This window comes from Jatropha curcas, chromosome 9 (assembly GCF_041381405.1).
Source record: "Jatropha curcas cultivar XTBG-Jc1 chromosome 9, XTBG_Jcur_1.0, whole genome shotgun sequence".
Lineage (NCBI taxonomy): Eukaryota > Viridiplantae > Streptophyta > Magnoliopsida > Malpighiales > Euphorbiaceae > Jatropha > Jatropha curcas.
The window spans coordinates 24,936,653-24,960,507 of record NC_143159.1 but is presented as its reverse complement, the minus strand read 5'-3'; the positions used below and the strand labels follow the sequence as shown (position 1 = coordinate 24,960,507).

The 23,855-nt window shown below is 31.2% G+C and overlaps 2 protein-coding genes and 2 long non-coding RNA genes across 4 annotated transcripts; 1 reads left to right on the top strand and 3 right to left on the bottom strand.

Annotated features, from left to right (window-relative positions):
* LOC119370254 (retrovirus-related Pol polyprotein from transposon RE1) lies at window positions 1–1,991 on the bottom strand. The gene is given in 2 exon segments (XM_089726383.1): window positions 1–1,817; window positions 1,820–1,991. Coding segments are annotated over 2 exon segments (1,989 nt in total).
* Window positions 1,992–4,598: 2,607 nt separating this feature from the next.
* LOC149493897 (uncharacterized) lies at window positions 4,599–8,930 on the bottom strand. Its single transcript, XR_016322622.1, has 2 exons — window positions 7,141–8,930; window positions 4,599–4,905 (listed from the first exon to the last, which is right to left on the bottom strand). It is a non-coding gene; the product is annotated as an uncharacterized LOC149493897 (long non-coding RNA).
* A 1,094-nt stretch (window positions 8,931–10,024) lies between these two features.
* LOC149493896 (uncharacterized) lies at window positions 10,025–13,234 on the bottom strand. The gene is made up of 2 exons (XR_016322621.1): window positions 12,569–13,234; window positions 10,025–10,331 (listed from the first exon to the last, which is right to left on the bottom strand). It is a non-coding gene; the product is annotated as an uncharacterized LOC149493896 (long non-coding RNA).
* Window positions 13,235–21,106: 7,872 nt separating this feature from the next.
* LOC149493895 (endoglucanase 9-like) lies at window positions 21,107–23,378 on the top strand. Its single transcript, XM_089725999.1, has 6 exons — window positions 21,107–21,353; window positions 21,429–21,932; window positions 22,040–22,189; window positions 22,265–22,376; window positions 22,649–22,812; window positions 22,935–23,378. The coding sequence occupies exons 1-6, from the start codon at window positions 21,156–21,158 to the stop codon at window positions 23,262–23,264; spliced, it is 1,458 nt and encodes a 485-aa protein (XP_089582125.1). The 5' UTR covers window positions 21,107–21,155; the 3' UTR covers window positions 23,265–23,378.
* The last annotated feature ends 477 nt before the right edge of the window (window positions 23,379–23,855 follow it).

Genomic DNA, 23,855 nt, shown 5'->3' with positions numbered 1-23,855 from the left:
TTAAAAATTTAAAGCAGATGATGGTAAGCGATTAATCAAATAAACAGCGGATGTGAAAGCCTCAGCCCAAAGAAATAAGGGTACTCGGCTTTGAAACATCATTGACATTCCAAGTTCCCGAATCATGCGATGTCGTCTTTCCACAACTCTTGATTGTTCGGGTGTATGTGGACAAGAAAGTCGATGAACAAGACCTGTTTTTAAACAATGTTCAGCCATTTGTTTATTAACAAATTCACTTCCACCATCGGTTTGGAGAATTTTTATTGCAGCGCCAAATTGACGCTTAATATAATTCTCAAATGCAACAAAAGCAGTAAAAAAATCAGATTTTGCACGTAAAGGTAACAACCACATGAATCTCGTATAATCATCCACAAGACAAGCATAATACCGATATCTAGCAATAGACAAAAGTGGTGCAGGACCCCATAAATCACAATGAACCCGTTCAAACATAGAAGTAGTAGAAATTGTACTTGTAGTAAAAGGAAACTTGCTAAATTTGCCTAATTGGCAACTATCACAAATCTTATTAATTTTAAGTGGACCATCAACACTAATAAGGCCCTTATTTGATAACCTAACAATAGATGAAGCTTGAGAGTGTCCAAGCCTTTGATGCCATATATCAGCACTGCACGATCGAAATCGTTGAGAGAAATTCGCCGTTGCACGCCGATTAGGAAGTATATATAGATCATCCTTCTTTGGGCCCTCCAAAATTACCTTCCCTGTCTTTCGATCCTTTAAGAAAACATTACTATTAGTAAAATCACAGTTTATAGGATAATCACTTGTCAATTTTCCCACAGATAACAAATTCTTCTTCATTTGTGGAACAAACAAAACATTATTTAACTTTATATAATTTCTATTGTTTTCCACACATGAATCACCAATTCCAATGATAGGAATCATGGTACCATTACCAATTATTACTAAATCATTATATTGATTTAAGGTAGAGAACATACCTTGATTTGCAGCCATATGGTCAGTAGCTGCTGAGTCAGCAGTCCAATCGATGTCCGTAATTGTGTTATCCAAGGTCAGGGCTGCCAAGGCTTGTGGAAGCTTTGCCAACTGATCAGCAGCACTAATCACCCACCAACAGATCTTCTCAATGTGTCCCTGTTTATTACATACCTGATAGATTTCATTGCGGTACAGTTCCCTTTATTCGGGTGTCATACGACGAAGACCAGGTGGTAACGTCCTCAGCTGTGTTTGCTGCGACTCAGGCGCGCCTCCATTAGCCTTGCTCCCACGTTGCTGCGCCTGAAAACCTCTACCGGCTGAAGAGAAATTCACATTGCTTCAACTGCGCCCTTGATTATTGTTGCGAGAAGAAGTGCAGTAAAATGCCAGGTGCGTCGGCTGGGAAGAACTGAACCACATTTGCCATTGATCAAGATTCTGGAGTTGTGAGATCATCTCCGTATACGATGGTCTAGGCGGCTTCAACATAGTTGTGGTGAAAGTTTCATAATCTGGCCCAAGACTAGTTAGAAGACAGTAGACCTTCTCCTGATCAGCCATTGGCTTACCGATTGCAGCCAAATTATCACATAATGACTTGAATTTCCGAATATGATCGCCAATTGAGACATTGTCATCCTTACGTAGATACATAAGTTGCTGCCTCAAAGTAAATTCACGTTCTTGTGAATCTTTGGCATAGGCTTCCTTGAGTGCCTCCCAAACTGCATAAGCAGTATCGAGACCTATGACTAACCCCAAGGACTCTTCAGAGAGCGTTCCAACAATCCACCCTCGAAGTAGCCTGTCAGATTTTTGCCAAGCTTGGTTTGTTTGTTTTCCTCAGAATTGGTTGTTCCAACGACAGCAGTTGGGGGTTTGGTGGTTAAATGATCATAAAGTTCTTGGCTTTCAGCTAAACCAATGACCTGCTCCCTCCATAACAGGTAATTAGTTTGCGAAAGCTTCAAGGTAACAAAGTTGCTTACGTTCAAGGAAGAGGTAGCCATGATGAGAGTGCGAAAACAGAAGCATAAAGGCTCTGATACCAAGATGAAAAACAGAATTTGGAGAGAAAAAAATGAACGAAAAGTGTTGTAATTATTATTGAATGTTCTGTATTTTTTCTAACATAATACAAAAGCAATTGTCTTTTTAAACTAATATTCTGCTAGGAATTAAGCTATTCTAGGACTCCTATTACAACACATATTCTTTAATTATTAAACCTTATCACTCCTATAAATCAGCCTTATCCCTCAATTATTTACTCAAATCGGCTGCCTTGGGGATTTCTAGAATAATGTACCTTATCGCTCCTTAATATTCTATTACTATATAGAGCTTTATAATATTTAGTTGAATAAATTTCTCTAGAATTTAATTTTATGCTTTAAGCAACTAAAATCTTTCCGGGATTTTCATATAGATATCTACATCAAGTTAGCCATATAAATAGGCATCCATTAATTCATTGGACGCATTTCGAGTTTTCATAAATTGTCAGACTAATCAAATATAAAATTATAATTGCATCCACCATATGAGGGTATTTATCTTCACAATCAATGTCAGTTTTTTGCGAAAAACTTGTGCAACAAATTTGCTTTACATCTCATGACCCCATTTCAATTTCACACAAATACATATTTATATTCTACTAGCTTGACATCTCTTGGTGCCCATATTAAATTTTCAAAATTTACTTTTCAAGTAAATTAAATATCATATGCGTTGTTCTATTTTTGGCTAATCAATTATATATCTATATTCTCAATAGACTAAACTCAAGATCCTCATTTTTTCACAATATCAGGCGCTATATTATATACAAAATATGGTCGACGTTTATTTTTTATCAGTTCTATACTTGTCCTAACATGACATAATTTATAGAGATCTCATAACATTTATTGATTTTAGGTATCTGAGTTTTTTTAGAAAACTTATTAGTCATGTCTAGAAAATTCTTACATAATTTGCTCTTCTAGAGCTTGACCATCTTGAATATTTGCTCGTTTCCTTTTCTAGGATTTTTATCCTTGGAACCAATTAGTCTACCACGCTTCAGGCGTGCCTTAGACTCATTAGCATAGGCAGTTTGTCCGTCAGGAATTTTAATTCTAATAGGAGCATTTTTAGCTAGTACGTGAGATTTAGTTATCTCCTTTCATCTAATAAATATATCTGGCAACTAATTTGCAACATTTTGCAAATGAATTATCTTTAAAACTTTTAAATTCACACTACCTTGTATGAGAAGGATCAAGATATAATAACAATAATTTTTTTCCAATCAATTGTTTTTCTAACTGCTTATTTTTCTTCCCCTAATATCGAGATCTATAACAATTAGCAAATTTGACATATATAAATTTCTTATTCAAAAGCTTTAAATATTTAATTATAGATCATTGCCCGACATATATTTTCAACCTCCTTTTGAGGATCCATCTTAATGCGCTATAATGGAGAAATTAGAACATATATCGCACATTTAAATATTTCTCAATGGGTAATATTTGGTTCGTGATCTAAAAACCAATTATAAAAAGTAGAACTTATAATAACTTATTGGCTTGATGCGGGTAAGTGCTATTAAATTTAATAGCATGTCCCTCTTAAAATAGGGAGATTCGTTCTCATAATAATTGTCTTGCAATTAATTGCAATCATGTATAAATGATTCTACTAAATTATTTTTGAGCATAAATAAAAGCAACAACAAGTTGCTTTATAATTATTTCAATCAACACATGCAATAATCGTTAAAGGCCGATGTGTGAATTCACTATCATTCTCAAGATAAATTGTCTTAATAGCATAATATGAAAATTGTATTTTTAATCAAATTATTTGCGCAAATAATCATGCAGACTTCTGGTAACTTCAGGTTGTAAGTTAATAATAATAATCATGTAACTATCTTTTGGATGCATCCATAATATATCCAAATAAATTTATCAATAATTTTCCTTTATATATTCTAGAAAATAGAAACAGTTCAATTTGAACTCTTGGTGATTGCTTAATAATTAATTTGCTTTAAAAATAAACTAAACATGAAAAATTCATTACAATTGAAGAAACTTCTGGTTTTTCAATAAATATTCATATAAGGATTAAATTTTCTTTTTGCATCATTATTAATCGGGATGGTCCAAAACTGATCATGTGAAATAATAAAGTACTTGGATTTGCAAACTTCTAATTTACAACCATATTTATTTCGATCATTATCTCTATGTGATATCCGTTTTGAGAACATCTTTGAAATAATGCATTATGCATTCATTTTTCTTGGTAGTAATACTAGCTCTTCTAGAGCCTTTAAATATTTGCTCTTCTAGAGCCTTTAAATATTTTTCTACTACCGAAGTCAAATTTGTCTTTCAATATTTTAGTGTACAATAAGTACATAATCAATATCCACATATGTCACGTTATTTGTACCACTTTTGGTGGTAAAATTTAGTCTTAGTTATTGTCACGACCCGATTCCATGGGCCGGACCGGCACTAGGGCCCAGGTAAGCTTAAGGCCCCCGAGGCCCGTAGTCAGCCTGAAACACTAGAATCTATTATCTCGGTATAAATTTCAACATTCAGCCCATATGATTATGAAAAATAAACCTCAATATTTTATTATTTCTCGGCCCAAGTTTATCTCCTACAGCATTCCATAGTTCGGGCCCAATTTACAATACATCACATTCTAATATGGGCTTACAGGATTAATTTGTCTATGTTAATACACGACTAAATATATATAAATCTTACAACTGCGGAGTCACTAACTGTTCGGTATACATGGCTTTTTATACACATAATTACATAGTAAAATAATTATGGAACTAGGAAAATTTCTCTATTGCCCTGCGCCGAAGAAACATAGCCTAAATCGAATTAAAGAAAAACTTACTTCCTGAAAAAAAAATCAAACAAGACATGTGAGTTTTCTAAGGAGTAATAATTATTGCACAACACACGCAGTCACACAAATATGTAAACATTTCAATCTAGTCATCCGACTAGTTATATGCTCACGCAGCCAGTCACACAAATGGCACATACCAGCACTCACACGTAATGTCACCTTCAAGTAATCAAGCAAGTGGTAATTAGTCAGTGGCACCACCTGAAACCCCAACGAGCCGTCCTCACACATGGCTCGCCCTCTCGTACATGTGCACCAGGGAGCCGATCCCCCATACGGCCAACTGGTCTAATCCTCACTGACCAGTCCTCTCATTGTTTTTCCACTCTCTCTTTTCTTTTCCATACCAACAGCAGGCAACCCGGTGGTCTCCATCTAATCTAGATCATCAAGTGCTCACAACAGGAGGCCACCCTGCGGGCTACAATCAAATCTAGATTATCAGGTGCGCAACAACAAGAAGCCATTCTGTGGTTTTCCATACAATCCATATCATCAGGTGCACACGGGGGCGCCGATCTCCCATTTTTCCGGCCGACGGTCAAATATCATATCGTATTCAGGATTCATATCACAGACCGTCCTCACAAACCCATGGTGGTCCACTTCATCCCAATTCCACACAAACAAAGCATAGCATTTTCACAACACAATTAATCAAACATTGCAATCAAATGCAGACATATTGATCAGTTGAACATCGTAATGCAATGCACAATGAGACATCCATTCTCAAATGCAATTAAATAATTAAATAAATACCATTAACAATAAACAACAACAATGAAAATAATTAAATACTTAAATAATTAAATGAATAATAAAGATAATAAATAAATAATTAGAGCACTCTATTTATTATGCATTAGGTTATAGAATTAATCTAAATAAACTTTTTTAATTATGTTATTAATTAAAACTAGTTTAAGTTCTAACGAAATTTCGGCAGCACCTCCCCTATAATTTGGACTATCCACCTGTTTAGATAACACAGTATTATTATATATTTCTCAATCAATACACACAACCCATCCGCCTCCAATAGTATAACACCAATCAACCATAATTTACAAATTAAAATACTTTCAACTAATCTAGGAATGTTATCAATAATTCTTTGCTTAAGTTATGTAAAATATCATTAAATATTTATTAAAGTTCTAGACTAACTATTAAGAACTAACATTTCAATTAAATTACAATTTAATAAATACTTCTACTAGATAGCCCAGCTCGAAACTTAAACATATAACTAAAGCTTCACAAATTTCTCCGTCTTGACATAAAGATACCACTTCTAGATATAGCTAAAGAGTTTTACAATTGAATCGTTAAATTTGCAAGAATATTGCTATCAAGCAGTAACCAACACTAACCAACATAAGAGTATTGAAAATATAACTATATATACATACATCTGTTTCCATACCAATTATTTAAAATGGTACGAAGTACCTGAAATAGCTACTGTGCCCAAGAAAAATATATATATATATATATATATTTTTTTAAACTTGAGCTCATATCGCATTAAGAACTTGGTTTATGACTTCGCATATTCATCCCAAACACTATAATTCAAGAAATCAACTAAATGATTACTGCTAGCTCAAAGAATTCAAGATTTTCAATTTAGTACCCATAATATATCCCCAGGTTTTGCACATTTTTTTTTTTTTTAATAAAAATTCAGTTTATTACTCATTCAAACTGGAAACAATTCAATTCCTCCTTCCTAGGATATCGAGAACTTGACCATATAGCTAACTAGTTATTATTATTATTATTATTTTTTTTTTACCTAAAGAATGCTTAATTCTTCACAAGGATTTATAATAAACGTAATAATCTAACCATCCCAATATAGGAATCATTTATATACCGATTTCAAGAGCAAAAATTCAAAATTTCTATTCACATTCGCCTAAACAGTAGCTAAATTTATAAATTCCTGCAATAGATCAAGTACTAGCGATAATGTTGCTGTCATAATCATGCTATATCTATTCTTGACTAAAATTCCCTTGTTCATGCTAAACTTATCCATTAACTTAGCTAATAATTTAAACTAAATTAGAGAATCAAATTTTTCCTTTTAAAAAAATGTATGACAGCAGGAGCTAGGGTCTAGGTTTATGCAATAGTTTTATTCATGATTCAAAACCTTCATCTTTAATCAAGGAGCTCATAAACTAAATTGATGAAGGTTGGAAATTGACTTACCCAGCTGCGATACACGCCGGAAATCGAAATTTTCTGGTTAAAACAATCGGCAGCAGCTCCTTTGTTCAAAAGCCAATCCTGTCGATGCTAACTTGGTCGGAAATGAATAGGATGGTGGCTGGAGAAATGCTAGAGATGAGGAGAGGGCCTGTGATGAGCTGGTGTCGCCGGAAAGTCGAGGAGCAGGAGACTCGACGCGGTTTCCCGATCGAAGGAAGTCGCGGCTCTCCTGCGCCTTCTGCGTGCGCCAGAAATGAAAGAGGAGAGAGGAAGGGAGGCCGGAATCCGCTGCGGCGTGGAGGCGACAGCATGGCGTGGCGCTGGTCTCCGGTGATAAAAAAAGAAACGGGAGGAGGAGAGGGCCAGGTGAGGTCGACGCTGGAACGAGGAAGAAGAAGAAAAGAAAAAGAAAAGAAAGGAAAAAAAAAAAAAAAAAAAAAATCTGGGGCTTCTAGACCATTCCGGTTCGATTCGAACCGGTTTGGTCTAATTTAATGATTTGGCTCGATTTGCTTGGTTTTTGAGTTTTCCACTTGGTTTTCGAAAAATTGAATTGGTTTATGGGTCCAGTTTAGCAATAATAAAATATTAGCTGGTATAATCTCATTGGTTGAAATAAAAAATTTAGTTTTTAAATGAAAATTCTACGAAATTAAATTTTCGGGTCGTTTCAATCTGCCCCCCTTATAAAAATTCGTCCTCGAATTTTAGAAATGAGCAAGAAATAGGAATGCAACTAGAAAAGAAGGCATGTAAGGATACTTAACAAACAAATTATCATTTGATTGACATTCAAGAATAAATGAATGAGAGGTTTCATGATAATTCAAACCGCTTAAACTAGTAAACAAGGTTCCATCACACTCAGAATGTATTCGTTCAACCATCTATTACATCTATTGTCACTTGATTAAAACTCACAGGAAACTTAAGTCTATTACTATAACCTCCAATTTCTATTATCAGTCAGCTACTGAAATCCTTAGAAAGTCGTTCAATAAAACCGAGTTTAGCAGTAACATGTATAATAATAGTAATAATAATAATAATAATACATATTTTTCTCAAGATTATTTAATTTTATTTGAAAAATTAAATTTTATTACATATTTGTCCATGAAAACCATGTTCCAATAAAGTTGAAAATACACAATGGTAATGTCAGAAGGCTTTTCCATCAATCTAACCAAAACACACATTCTATGAAAGCAAAATATATTGGTAAGGATTAAATACATAGCTTACGAAAACTAAAAATAATTGAAATTTGATTTACTTATAATAAGAATTAACTCATTTAGTTTACATATGTTATTACTACATCTTTGTTTAATCAAAAGTTCGAAAACTATTTCTTTAATTTAAAACTTTTAAGAAAAATCGTCTTGTAACTTTCATTGTCTTTTAGTATCACAGGGCGACTTGAGCTCACTCTCTTGGTTCTTACCTATATAAGTCTTACTTCCCCTATAATATTCTTACTATAGACTGGTGCAACTATTAGATAGTTCCTAAACTAATGATCTCATTGCATCACCAGTTATCATGCCTCTACAAGGATTTTAATGCTTTCAACTCAACTATCACTTTCGCTTTAACTTAATCTCTCAAGTTACCCTAAAACTTATCATCTAATTGACTTTCATAATAACACCTTTCATCTCTCTTAGCTCTTATATTTCTAATAACTTTTCATTCCACTAATGTTGCTATTAGTTCATCCTAAGGAGATTAAATATTCTTCTTAATTAATTGTCTACTTGGTTTCTTTCATACTACTAATCATCACTATTCACGACTTACCTAATACTCATCAATACTAATAAAATTCCTTATACCCTTAAACTATTCAAGTTCATTCTTAATGTTATCTTTCTCTTTTACACATTAAATAGTCCTATATTCCAAATCTAATCGCCACTTAACTCCTATACCAAAATCGGCTACTCAACATTTCCAGCGTTCATGTTCTCAACTTGACTACTAACTGTCTACTTACTTATTATTATCACCACCAGTCTTATTCTTCTTTTTCCAATCTTCTTTCAAATTTTACTATCCTTATAAGCATTTTATTTTATGATCTAATTCAATTGGCCCCGTGATATAAATAGACAACTTTCAAAAAAATAATTTTCTATATAAATAATCAATTTCAAATTATTTATCATAACACAATTTGAATTCAAAATTAAAATGGGGTTTTAAATTTAATCATCAATTATCAAGTAAATAAAACAATAAAAAGAGTATCTTTTGAATAACTTCTAAAGAAATTCAGTAGCCGGGCTGAATACTAAAATACCGATTCCTAATCACCTACCGTTCATCAATCCGCCATACAAATGAAAAACCTATTTATTCTCTATACTATCCTATTCACTGTAGGAATAGAGCTCACATGAAAAGTAGTGTACTGGGTGATCAGGCCAATCCACTACCATCAAGTATTACTCTATTCCCTAACCTAAGGGTTGATACCAACTCTAGCCCCTATAGGTATTGCGATGGATTTATCTTATTGTCTACTGCTTTCACTTCAAACCTTAAATTACTTCTTCTATAGTCTATTGATCTACACAATAGGTGTGGGTTTTCCCACCTCATAGGGTCTAGTGCGTCCACCATCCCTAGAGAGGAAAATCACAAAGTTTCCTTCCTTATGTTGGTTACGGCCGATCCCAACATAAAGAAAATTCTTATACTCCGCAGTTGTATCCTAAAACCCTAACCTAAGCTCTGATACCAACTTTGTCACGACCCGATTCCATGGGCCGGACCGGCACTAGGGCCCAGGTAAGCTTAAGGCCCCCGAGGCCCGTAGTCAGCCTGAAACACTAGAATCTATTATCTCGGTATAAATTTCAACATTCAGCCCATATGATTATGAAAAATAAACCTCAATATTTTATTATTTCTCGGCCCAAGTTTATCTCCTACAGCATTCCATAGTTCGGGCCCAATTTACAATACATCACATTCTAATATGGGCTTACAGGATTAATTTGTCTATGTTAATACACGACTAAATATATATAAATCTTACAACTGCGGAGTCACTAACTGTTCGGTATACATGGCTTTTTATACACATAATTACATAGTAAAATAATTATGGAACTAGGAAAATTTCTCTATTGCCCTGCGCCGAAGAAACATAGCCTAAATCGAATTAAAGAAAAACTTACTTCCTGAAAAAAAAATCAAACAAGACATGTGAGTTTTCTAAGGAGTAATAATTATTGCACAACACACGCAGTCACACAAATATGTAAACATTTCAATCTAGTCATCCGACTAGTTATATGCTCACGCAGCCAGTCACACAAATGGCACATACCAGCACTCACACGTAATGTCACCTTCAAGTAATCAAGCAAGTGGTAATTAGTCAGTGGCACCACCTGAAACCCCAACGAGCCGTCCTCACACATGGCTCGCCCTCTCGTACATGTGCACCAGGGAGCCGATCCCCCATACGGCCAACTGGTCTAATCCTCACTGACCAGTCCTCTCATTGTTTTTCCACTCTCTCTTTTCTTTTCCATACCAACAGCAGGCAACCCGGTGGTCTCCATCTAATCTAGATCATCAAGTGCTCACAACAGGAGGCCACCCTGCGGGCTACAATCAAATCTAGATTATCAGGTGCGCAACAACAAGAAGCCATTCTGTGGTTTTCCATACAATCCATATCATCAGGTGCACACGGGGGCGCCGATCTCCCATTTTTCCGGCCGACGGTCAAATATCATATCGTATTCAGGATTCATATCACAGACCGTCCTCACAAACCCATGGTGGTCCACTTCATCCCAATTCCACACAAACAAAGCATAGCATTTTCACAACACAATTAATCAAACATTGCAATCAAATGCAGACATATTGATCAGTTGAACATCGTAATGCAATGCACAATGAGACATCCATTCTCAAATGCAATTAAATAATTAAATAAATACCATTAACAATAAACAACAACAATGAAAATAATTAAATACTTAAATAATTAAATGAATAATAAAGATAATAAATAAATAATTAGAGCACTCTATTTATTATGCATTAGGTTATAGAATTAATCTAAATAAACTTTTTTAATTATGTTATTAATTAAAACTAGTTTAAGTTCTAACGAAATTTCGGCAGCACCTCCCCTATAATTTGGACTATCCACCTGTTTAGATAACACAGTATTATTATATATTTCTCAATCAATACACACAACCCATCCGCCTCCAATAGTATAACACCAATCAACCATAATTTACAAATTAAAATACTTTCAACTAATCTAGGAATGTTATCAATAATTCTTTGCTTAAGTTATGTAAAATATCATTAAATATTTATTAAAGTTCTAGACTAACTATTAAGAACTAACATTTCAATTAAATTACAATTTAATAAATACTTCTACTAGATAGCCCAGCTCGAAACTTAAACATATAACTAAAGCTTCACAAATTTCTCCGTCTTGACATAAAGATACCACTTCTAGATATAGCTAAAGAGTTTTACAATTGAATCGTTAAATTTGCAAGAATATTGCTATCAAGCAGTAACCAACACTAACCAACATAAGAGTATTGAAAATATAACTATATATACATACATCTGTTTCCATACCAATTATTTAAAATGGTACGAAGTACCTGAAATAGCTACTGTGCCCAAGAAAAATATATATATATATATATTTTTTTTTTTTTTAAACTTGAGCTCATATCGCATTAAGAACTTGGTTTATGACTTCGCATATTCATCCCAAACACTATAATTCAAGAAATCAACTAAATGATTACTGCTAGCTCAAAGAATTCAAGATTTTCAATTTAGTACCCATAATATATCCCCAGGTTTTGCACATTTTTTTTTTTTTAATAAAAATTCAGTTTATTACTCATTCAAACTGGAAACAATTCAATTCCTCCTTCCTAGGATATCGAGAACTTGACCATATAGCTAACTAGTTATTATTATTATTATTTTTTTTTTTTTACCTAAAGAATGCTTAATTCTTCACAAGGATTTATAATAAACGTAATAATCTAACCATCCCAATATAGGAATCATTTATATACCGATTTCAAGAGCAAAAATTCAAAATTTCTATTCACATTCGCCTAAACAGTAGCTAAATTTATAAATTCCTGCAATAGATCAAGTACTAGCGATAATGTTGCTGTCATAATCATGCTATATCTATTCTTGACTAAAATTCCCTTGTTCATGCTACACTTATCCATTAACTTAGCTAATAATTTAAACTAAATTAGAGAATCAAATTTTTCCTTTTAAAAAAATGTATGACAGCAGGAGCTAGGGTCTAGGTTTATGCAATAGTTTTATTCATGATTCAAAACCTTCATCTTTAATCAAGGAGCTCATAAACTAAATTGATGAAGGTTGGAAATTGACTTACCCAGCTGCGATACACGCCGGAAATCGAAATTTTCTGGTTAAAACAATCGGCAGCAGCTCCTTTGTTCAAAAGCCAATCCTGTCGATGCTAACTTGGTCGGAAATGAATAGGATGGTGGCTGGAGAAATGCTAGAGATGAGGAGAGGGCCTGTGATGAGCTGGTGTCGCCGGAAAGTCGAGGAGCAGGAGACTCGACGCGGTTTCCCGATCGAAGGAAGTCGCGGCTCTCCTGCGCCTTCTGCGTGCGCCAGAAATGAAAGAGGAGAGAGGAAGGGAGGCCGGAATCCGCTGCGGCGTGGAGGCGACAGCATGGCGTGGCGCTGGTCTCCGGTGATAAAAAAAGAAACGGGAGGAGGAGAGGGCCAGGTGAGGTCGACGCTGGAACGAGGAAGAAGAAGAAAAGAAAAAGAAAAGAAAGGAAAAAAAAAAAAAAAAAAAAATCTGGGGCTTCTAGACCATTCCGGTTCGATTCGAACCGGTTTGGTCTAATTTAATGATTTGGCTCGATTTGCTTGGTTTTTGAGTTTTCCACTTGGTTTTCGAAAAATTGAATTGGTTTATGGGTCCAGTTTAGCAATAATAAAATATTAGCTGGTATAATCTCATTGGTTGAAATAAAAAATTTAGTTTTTAAATGAAAATTCTACGAAATTAAATTTTCGGGTCGTTTCAGTTATGTGGCCACAATAATTGCTACAATCATTACTTCAACTATGATCTTATTAATATTCTTAATGACAATTGTATCTTTGTCATTATTTATTGTCCTGTCCATTTATTGCATTCACTAAAGAGAATGTTTCATCCCACGCCCATTATTATTATATATGGTTCATTCACTTCAAGGAATGGAGCATATCGTTGGACGAGCTTCATGATTTTTAATTAAGATCTGTTTATTTTGTTCAATGATAAAAAAGATATAAAATAAATTCAAAATATATCTTAAAATTTTTCTCTCGATATTGCTACTTCAGGAGCATATTCGAGGTATAAATATCATTGACAATTTAGATCAAGGGCTAATTTGGCTCCAAATATAATAATAATGGTAATATCTTAATTATATTTAAAAATAAATCACTCAATTCTCAAAATTTATAGTACATGGATAATTTATGTCAATATATAGCAATAATTATAATAATAAGACAATAATCTTAATATTGCAAAATTAAAATAAATTACAGTTTTACAAGCTTTGCAACAATATAGGGGCATCCATTGATTGATAAGTCTTTAGTAATTATACCTTTTTTTTTTCAACCATTTCAAAGAACAAACAAATATTTAATTTTCAAATATTCAATAGAAGAGAATTATTACCTTTGAAAATATTTCAATTATAAATTTGTAATTTATATTCTCTATTGTGTCTTCAAAGACACATAGCATCTAATATCCATAATAAATAATTCGTGCCCATAATATCAAGGGTTATAAATTCAAGATCTATAAGATTTAATGTCATGAATCTAATTATATTAGATAATAAGATGAAAATAAATAATTTAATTATCAAGATGACAAGATTATACCATATAGACATATGTAGCAAATAATGTAAACATACAGATATAAATTAACAAGTAAAAAGATTAATTTATGAATACATGTGCAATCAAACTTCATAGGGTCATCAACTTGTTACTGTTCGTCAATCTTGACACTTGCTACATTACCTGCACAACGTGTATTGTATATATGTAAATAATGGCCATGCACGATGTGTTATGAATCCCATGTTTAGTGATGCACAGGAATATCTTTCCTTGTATATAGGCATATTCTCTTGTTATTGGTATAATTATTGTTCAAAACTGTTGCGGCAAACGATTGTCCAACATTCAAAATCAAAACATAAAACAATTTGCAATTTCATCACAGTAGCTTTCAAACATGGAATTAAAATATCACAATAGCTTTGCAATACTAGAAAAATCATAGAACTATTATCCGTTCTTTTCCACCAACTTTAATTAAAACATATACCAATTAATATAATCAATTAAAATAATAGATCCAAACAAATAATTGGTACTTAATGGAAACAAATATCTGATTGTTTCAAAGCAAGTGGATGACATTGGTACTTAAAATTTTTAGGTCTGTTGATTCAATATGATTAGTCAAAGCAACTGCGGAAACAATTAATCACCAAACAAAAACACATAACCATAAAATATCGCATCTTATCATACGCCAATTTTAAATAATTGCTACTTAATAATTTTTCTTTTAAATCATGAATAATATTGAAATAATTATAGAGATATAAAAATAAATTACCTTTTGAGTGTAACCAAATTTGAAAACACTAACCTTAACTTTGGTTGTTGCAAACTATAACTTGTCCTCTTTCTTTAAGTGATTTGATCAAAAGAGCCATGCAACGAGTAGAAGGAAATTGTGCTGATAACGTATTATAAAATGATAAAAAACTAGGGAGAGAAATAAAGGAGAATAGAGAGCATATGGAGAGAATCCGAGAGTGTGTTTATTATAAAAGACTTGTACAATATTGTATCGAATATTGTCTTTTCTAAAACTTGTTACAACTGACGCTCGTTGAAGAGTTTTTTAATATACCAAACTTTAATGGAGGAACATGTCATACTACCAGGCTCCATTGATAAATGAAACTTACCCGAATTTGAAGATTTAAAGTATCTAACTATAAGCAACCAATAATTCATCTTGTCTTTCAAACTACCTCGGAAATAAACGATCCACATAAAAACAAACACCTCAACAGTGAGAAATAACCACATGAAATGAAAGAAATTAATAACCCCACTAAAAGCGTAGCAAAAACACTCAAGATCTACAGATTTGAGAGACAAAATTCAAATTTTGTTCCAAACGATTATAGGTTTGAAAATTATTAGAAAAAAAACTAAATAAAATAAAGAAAAACGATAGGAATATTTTTACCTTATTTAATATATAATCTAATTTGTTACTTCTTCTTTGACAATCTTATTTATTTTTTAGCCAATAGAACTTGTATTTAAATAGAAAAGTTAATAACAAATCATATTAAGTTACCTTAAAAAATATTTTGACAATCAATAAATTTCATAGCATTATTTCTAATAGTATTCCATTTTTCTATGCCAAGTTGTTATCTATGTAAAAATAATAAAATTAAAATTTTCAAAGAATGGACTTATAAATTTATTACGATTATTTAATAAAAATAGTTTTACCCGATTTTCAAAAAAGTTTGCCACAAAACTGATAGTGAGTACACCTTAAACACGTAACCTTTTTTCCTCCCTATCAAAAGAGTTCATCTTTTATTTTTCTTTCATCTATCTGTAAAATTGATGAAAGTGAGATGAAAGCATAAAAATAGGTTTTTTTTATTTATTTCAAATTAGTTTTATTTTGACTTTTAAAAAAATAATAATTTGCATATTTATATACTCTTATTTAATATATTTACCAATAAATTTATTACTATTATCTTTTATATTCTTAATTTAGAAAAAAATTGTAAGGAAATATTGAAAAAATATAAAATAAATTATGATTTCATCATATTAATATTTTTTTGTTATTTACTGTAAAAGTCAAATGGTGTATATTTCCATGCAACAAGATAACGCCTTTTATAACTGAAATTCGACTACCAAAATTAATGCAACTTACGTTTCTATTTTTGTTCATAAATTACTTCGTCTTTATCCATTGCAGGATTACCTAGACATTTGAACTTCGATAATAGTTGATTACTTGATTACTCTCTCTATCTCGAAATATAAGTGATTTAATTTTATTTTAACTTATAATAAAATTAAAGTAATTTTAATTAAATTATCATTTATCTCGAGATCAATAGTTACTCATAAAAATATTTATTTTATATAATATAAATAAAGGTAATATTGAAAAAATATTATTTATTACTGTTTAAAATACTCAAAACAACTTATATTTTGGGATAAAATAATTAGTAAAAAAGACTTATATTTTCGATAAAAAGAGTATCAAATACCACCTCAACTTATTTATTGGAATTAAAAAGGTCAGATTTGATTTTTTAAACTAATTCAATTTCTAAATTTATTTAAAATAATTGAAAAGATTGGATATCATTGAAAAGTTCAAGGCTAAATGATTCATTAATTTGTAGTATAAATTTAGCACTTGCACTTATTTTGACTTTTACACATTAATAAATTGATTAAATTGAACCGAACACCACATAAAATTTTTTTCAACACTTCTAAAAAAATATTTGAACTTCATAAAAACATTATTTATTCTAATAAAGTAAATTTACAAAATTATTATAACTTTAATTTATTCAACACGGAAATGCATAGATTTTGTATCAACAACCCAGTAATATTTTTCACTTTTAGTTTTATAATTTTTTTTAAACAATTATATTCGCCATCCATATGCAGTCCAAAACCTATTAATATAAGAGTATCTTCAATTGCAACCATGGATTGTGACTGATATATCTTAATAAATAGAAGCTGTAGGTGATAATGTGGCTGAATGTACATTTATAGTTGTTAGATTTTAAAAATACCTTCAAATGCTTCCTGATTATTTTAAAACTTTCTCTGATGATGTGAATTTTATTTTTCAAAAACTATATGTAATTAAAATTAAACGTATAAAAATATAATAAACAAAAAACAAACTGTTACAGAGCTGCGTGACAAATGACAATCAACTCAAACAAATACAAACAAAGAACAACAATAATTTTGCAACGTTAACTTCATATGTTTTATATGAAACTATGTTCGTCGGAAACTGAACAATATGAAATCTAGCCCAAAGCAAGATAAAAAGATAAGTTTCTTAACAAGCCAGGAGAAACAATGCTGGAACTCCGTTTTTGTGTGTTTCATGCTTTCTAGTTATTTGTTTAAATCACAGGGACAATCGGAGGGGTGCAAGAGGAGAGAGATATGGATTTTAGACGAGTTTTTAAAAGGTGGCAAAAAAAAAAAAAAAAAAAAAAAAAAAAAAAAAAAGGAACTCTAAAGACAATTGAGAGCTAGTTTTACATTAATTTTTGAGGTTAATTCTAGAGCTATTTGATTACACATATTGATCATACAACGATAATCAAATTAAAACAAAAGACTAATAAAAGAATTAAAATGAAGAAAAAATATTACCTTGATCCAATTGCTAGGGCTTTTCTTTTGCACTTTATTTCGTACTTGGCACCTCTAGTATTGATAATTTGTTAGATGGACAACCAACCATAATTCTATATTTTTTTGCCTAAACACGAAAAACAACTCCATATTTTCCGTTTTAGCGCGAAGAAGAAATTAGTTTTAACGCGAAAAAAAGTTTGAGCGCGAATAAAGAGAAGGCGTAAAAATAAAAAAAAAAAAAGAAAAAATGAATAAATAAGAAAAAAAATGAACATATGAATCATGCTATCTAATAGAGTTTCTGGAAATAGAGAGCGTGATAAACAGTGTGTATTTTTCTTTTTGACACATCAGACTCACAAACCAAAAAGACAGTTGCATTGGAGAAGATAACTTTCAATTTTTCAGACGTGGCAAATAAAATAGAGCAATACATGGTTGCATTGGAGATGCTCTAACTAATTGACTTAACAAGTGAGCTCTGTGCACGACTTAATCAACGCCGAGCGGATTTTTCACTAAAAAATAATTAATAATTGTATTAATTTTCTAAAATTACAAAAAACTCCTTAAGGCTAAATTCTATATCTTCTATTGATTTTCCAAAAAGGATTAATTATAGTTCCTCTGTCCCAAAAAGATAGTCCACTTTTTATTTTTACACAGATTAAAAAATATATTTAAAGGAAAATTTTATTCATATAACTTTTCTATTATGTGCATCTTAAATAACACATGAGTAATGAAGTATTATATAGGAATAATAACTAAGAATTAATGAGGGTTATTGAAGATAAGATAAAATTTAATAAGAATATAATAGACAATTTAAGGATTAATTATAATGTAAAAAATGAAAGTTGATTATATTTTGGAACAAACCAAAAAAAGAAAGATAAACTATCTTTTTGAGACGGATAGAGTACACCTTATCTAATAACATGCTATGTACTACTTCTGTTTCATAGTACTTGTTATATTTGAGAAAATAATTTATTCCAAAGTACTTGTCACATTTGTGGTTTCAAGAAGTAATAAATGTTTTTTTTTTTCATATTTACCCTTTATATATAACCAATAATTATTACTTTCATCTAATGATTTTCTTGGAAACTTAGTATTAAATTATGGGTAATATAGTCAATTTACTCGATAATTTATTGTAGCTTAAACACATTTATTCATTTTCTGAAGGAACGTGAAATTCCAAATGTGATAAGTATTATGGAGTAGAGGCAGTAATTACAGACGAAAATAGAATTTTATTGGCTTTTAAAGAACCCCTATTGGATTTCGGAATTAATTGACTTGGTCAAAATTGTAAAATATCAAAGTTCATGTCTTTTCGTTTTTTGACTTTTATTATGGAACCCATTTAATTATCAGATTAGTAAATTTTAGGCACAGATGAAGGAAAATTATAAATTGTTAAAAGAAATAATATTTCATGGTAATAATTAATAAAATTAAAAAAATAGATAAAATTGTAAAAATGTCAAAATTCAAGCTTTTTTTCTTATTTGAACCAAAACAAAAGGCAAACTAATAAGTTGATACACCTTTTGTCCCAAAATACAAGTCATTTTTAGGTATTTATTTTGTCCCAAAAAATATATCGTTTTGATATTTTAAGGAGTAATAAAAGATATTTTTACAATATTACCCTTTTTTACATTAAATACAATCATTACCTTAACAAATAACTCTTGGTTTGAGATAGGAGATAATTTGGTCAAATTAACATTGATTTTATTATAATTTAGGAGAATTAATTATTTCTTTAATTTCTATAAAAAAACTTAAATGATTTATATTTTGGGACAAAGTAAATACGAAGATCTACAATTATATGCGTGAAAGTAGGTAATTTGCTTATTATTATTTTTGGTGTTTTACAGAAGTGCTCACATTAATGTAAAAAAACCATCAACCCGTGCATGGTTGGATATAGGATCAGTTTTTTTTTTTTTTTTTTTACTAATCTTTGTACGTAGTCAATAATAACTTAATTTGCATGTTGGAGCGTTTGAATTTTTTTTATCTTTTGAATTACTGTTATTTTCTTAATTTAAGTTTATTATATTTTGATATTGTATTTGTTGTAAATGAAAATAAATACATTATCACGGTACGATGCAAATAAAATCTCATGGTGAATAATATTAATGTTTTATTTGGTATAATGATTTTTCATATTTGGAATAAATTCAAAACTGAAATTCACTTGTTTTTATTGTCTAAATATTTTTAGCATATTTTTTTTTAAATTAGGAAAATGAATTTTGAATTGTTTAAATTTATAAAATTTATTTAGAAATTTCATATTTTTTTAAAATTTAATTTAGTTACATCCAAATTTATAAATTAAATTTATAAATAAAATTTACGATATCAAAATTTTGAATAAATAAATTTTATAAAATTTTGTGAAATCTATTTATCTAAATAGAGGCTATATTTTTATCCATTTACTTAATTTTTACGTAAAAAATATTTATGGGTAAAAAGATATTGATCTTTGCATGAAGGACACGTGTGCTTTTTCATGAATATAATTAATTGGTTTCCAGCACGGAGGAGTTACAAAAATAATGTCCATTTAATGGAATGGACCCCGCCTTTAAACATTAACTTAAAAAAAAACCACCTTCCAAAAAAGATCGCGTCCTACCGGTTGGTCCGATTTTACTGCTCTAACCCGGTTTTTGCTTTTCTGATTTTTGAAATCGAACCAAACTAAAAAAAGTCAGCCAAAGTTCGCAGATTAATCAGTCCAATCTAGTTTTCAAACATTAGAAAATAACAAAAATAATAAAATTGTTACATTACATAACAGCAATAAAGAGTTAAAAGGTTGAATTCTAAAGTGATAAAACACATTGGAACAACTGACGATCTCTAATAAAGTTAGAGTTGTAATTCGTGAAAAAATATTTATAAAGAGTGGTAACTATGAACACACGAATCATAACAAAAAATAGTATCACATCTAAAGATCGATGCGTGGAGTTGTGGTAGTAAGAAAAAATACAGAAGAATTTTAAAATCTTAATTTTTTTGAATTTTTTATTTTATTTAGACAATAATTTTATAACATTAAAGTAGTTAATTATTTTATTCTAATTTTATTTTTGTCCAAATATTTACATTGAACTTTATCTCAATATATTAAGTATTAATTAACTTATATAACGAAGATGATTTAATCATTTTTTTAATTCTCGTGAAAAATTAAAAACTGTCAATCAAATGAAAAGAAGGAAATATATATGTATAAGTCAAATAAAGAAACCAATCCATGAATTTGGAAACCTTGATTTTCGGTTTGTGTGAAGACCTAACAGGACTTTCCTATATAAAGCCCATGCCATTGTTGCATCAAAGTCATAACATAAACCTAAACAAAACGAAAAAACAAAAACATTTTTGTTGGTACTAAGATACCAAAAACAACAATGAGTAGAGTTGTTTTTTGCCTTTTATTTTCTTTCTCCTTCTTTCTGCTCGGTTTTGTCCAATGCAGTCCCAATTACAAGGATGCTTTACTAAAATCCATATTGTTCTTTCAAGGTCAGAGGTCAGGGAGACTTCCCACTTCACAAAAAATCACTTGGAGGTCCAATTCTGGCCTCTCCGATGGTTCACTTGCTCAAGTAAGTTACTTAATTACCAATTTTCAATATCCACTTACCAGTTTTAATGATGGGTTTTTGTTATTTTTTTACCAGGTGGATTTAACAGGAGGGTACTACGATGCTGGAGATAACGTAAAATTTAATTTCCCAATGGCTTTCACTACTACAATCCTATCATGGGGGACTCTCGAATATGGTAATGGAATGGGCTCTGAACTACAAAATGCGAAGGCAGCAATCCGATGGGCGACAGAGTATCTACTAAAATGTGCTAGAGCCACTCCAGGCAAGCTCTATGTTGGTGTAGGTGACCCTAATGTTGATCACAAGTGCTGGGAAAGACCTGAAGATATGGACACTGTCCGTTCTGTCTATTCTGTCTCTGCCCGCAATCCCGGCTCTGACGTTGCCGGCGAGACAGCTGCTGCTTTAGCTGCTGCCTCTATTGTTTTTAGAACGGATGATCCAACTTACTCTAAGTTGCTTCTGAATACAGCAAAGAATGTTTTGCAATTTGCATTGCAATATAAGGGTGCTTATAGTGATTCTCTTGGATCAGCTGTTTGCCCATTTTATTGCTCATATTCTGGTTATAAGGTAAAAAGATTAGCTACCATGTTTTTTGGTATTGCCGGAGGTATTCCCGGCCTACTGGACTAGAACTAAAATTGGTATCTAATGTTTTGTAATGGATATAATTGCAGGATGAACTACTATGGGGAGCAGCATGGCTATTGAAGGCAACAAATGAAACAGAATATTACAATCTTATAAAATCTTTGGGAGCTGATGACCGACCAGATGTTTTCAGTTGGGACAACAAATATGCTGGTGCTCATGTTCTCTTATCAAGTGTAAGTCTCAAATAATTATGAACTTAAAAGTGAAAACTCTTGTTCTAAAATTTTTTCTTTTATTTTCCTCTGCAGATAGCTCTGCTCAACAATAATAAGGATTTTGAGCAGTATAAAGTAGAAGCAGAAAATTTCATGTGCAAGATTTTACCCAACTCTCCCTCTACTACTACGCAATATACAAAAGGTACCAAAAAACATTACGAAAGAAGGGGTGGCCAATTATTACTTGTAACGGAAGAGGAATTATTATCTAGGACTAGTGTTGTGTAATATCTCCTCGTAAGAGTCATGGGTCCTGCATAAGTTGATTTATATATATATATTTTTAAAAAGCTTTTATCTTCAAACTCGAGATCTCTCTTTTTCGTAAGTGAAAAAATCAATCGGATCATATATGATTGTCTTTTTTTTTTTAAATGTGAAAGTATTGGCTAAATCATTTTAATGAAATGGCAGGAGGGCTCATGTACAAGCTACCTCAAAGTAACCTTGAATATGTGACATCCATAACATTCTTGCTCACAACATATGCCAAGTACATGAAAGCTACAAAGCAAACCTTCAATTGTGGCAGTCTCTTGGTCACCCCTGACTCCCTGTTAGACCTAGCAAAGAGACAGGCAAGTCACTGCACCCTTTTGATTAGGTTTAGAAGAATTAATTCAATTCAATTCATTAGTTCAACTTGCTAACTTTCGTTTTTTTTTTTTTTTTTTTTTTTTTTTTTTTTGGCGGCTTATAGGTGGATTACATACTTGGGGAAAACCCAAAACAAATGTCTTATATGGTAGGATTTGGGACTCAGTTTCCAGAGAGAATTCACCACAGGGGATCTTCACTGCCTTCAATTGCAAGCCACAAAGAAGCAATAGGTTGTGATGGTGGTTTCCAACCTTATTACTATTCATCAAGCCCTAACCCTAATGTTTTAACTGGAGCTATTGTGGGTGGTCCAGATCAGAGTGATAATTTTTCCGATGAACGATCTGATTATAGTCACTCAGAACCTGCTACTTATATTAATGCTGCCTTTGTTGGACCCTTGGCATACTTTGCCGGGAATAATAATTAGTAGGACTATATACCAGCTAGTTTAGTCATTTGCTTTAATTAAGGGAGAGGATTACCTCCATTTCTGTAACCTCCCAAGAAATTTAAGCATTTATATTATGAAGTTTTGGTGAAATCGTTTTAATCTTACACTACTTTCTTTTTCTTTTTTAAAGAAGGTTTTAGTCTTATAGTTATTTTTCAAACAAAAACGGAATATATTTGGCCAAATTGGAATGACATAATTTTCACTGTTGCCTGCGGGAAAATTAATCGGAAAAATGAACAATTTCTGAGATTGTGTCAGCTATAAACATAAACTATTTTAAAATTCTCTTGCAAGATTCTTAAGTCTTAATCACTTAAAAAAAAAAATCAACTTTTGCCTTTTTTTTTTTTTTTTTAATTTTACCAATTCTTTTAATTTTGGACTTATTATTTTATATTTTCACCGTCTCAAAAAGATAATTCATCTTTCCTGTTTGTTTCAAAATATAGTCCATTTTCCTTTTTTGCATTATAGTTAATTTTTAAATTATTTATTATAACCTTATTAAATTTTATCTTATTTTCAATAACCTTCATTATTTCTTATTTATTATTCAATTTATTA

Coding starts and splice junctions, on each gene's coding strand:
- LOC149493895 (XM_089725999.1), top strand. CDS start 21,156: ATGAGTAGAGTTGTTTTTTGCCTTTTATTTTCTTTCTCCTTCTTTCTG. Junction 22,190..22,264: donor CTCATGTTCTCTTATCAAGT/GTAAGTCTCAAA, acceptor TTTCCTCTGCAG/ATAGCTCTGCTCAACAATAA. Junction 22,377..22,648: donor TACTACGCAATATACAAAAG/GTACCAAAAAAC, acceptor ATGAAATGGCAG/GAGGGCTCATGTACAAGCTA.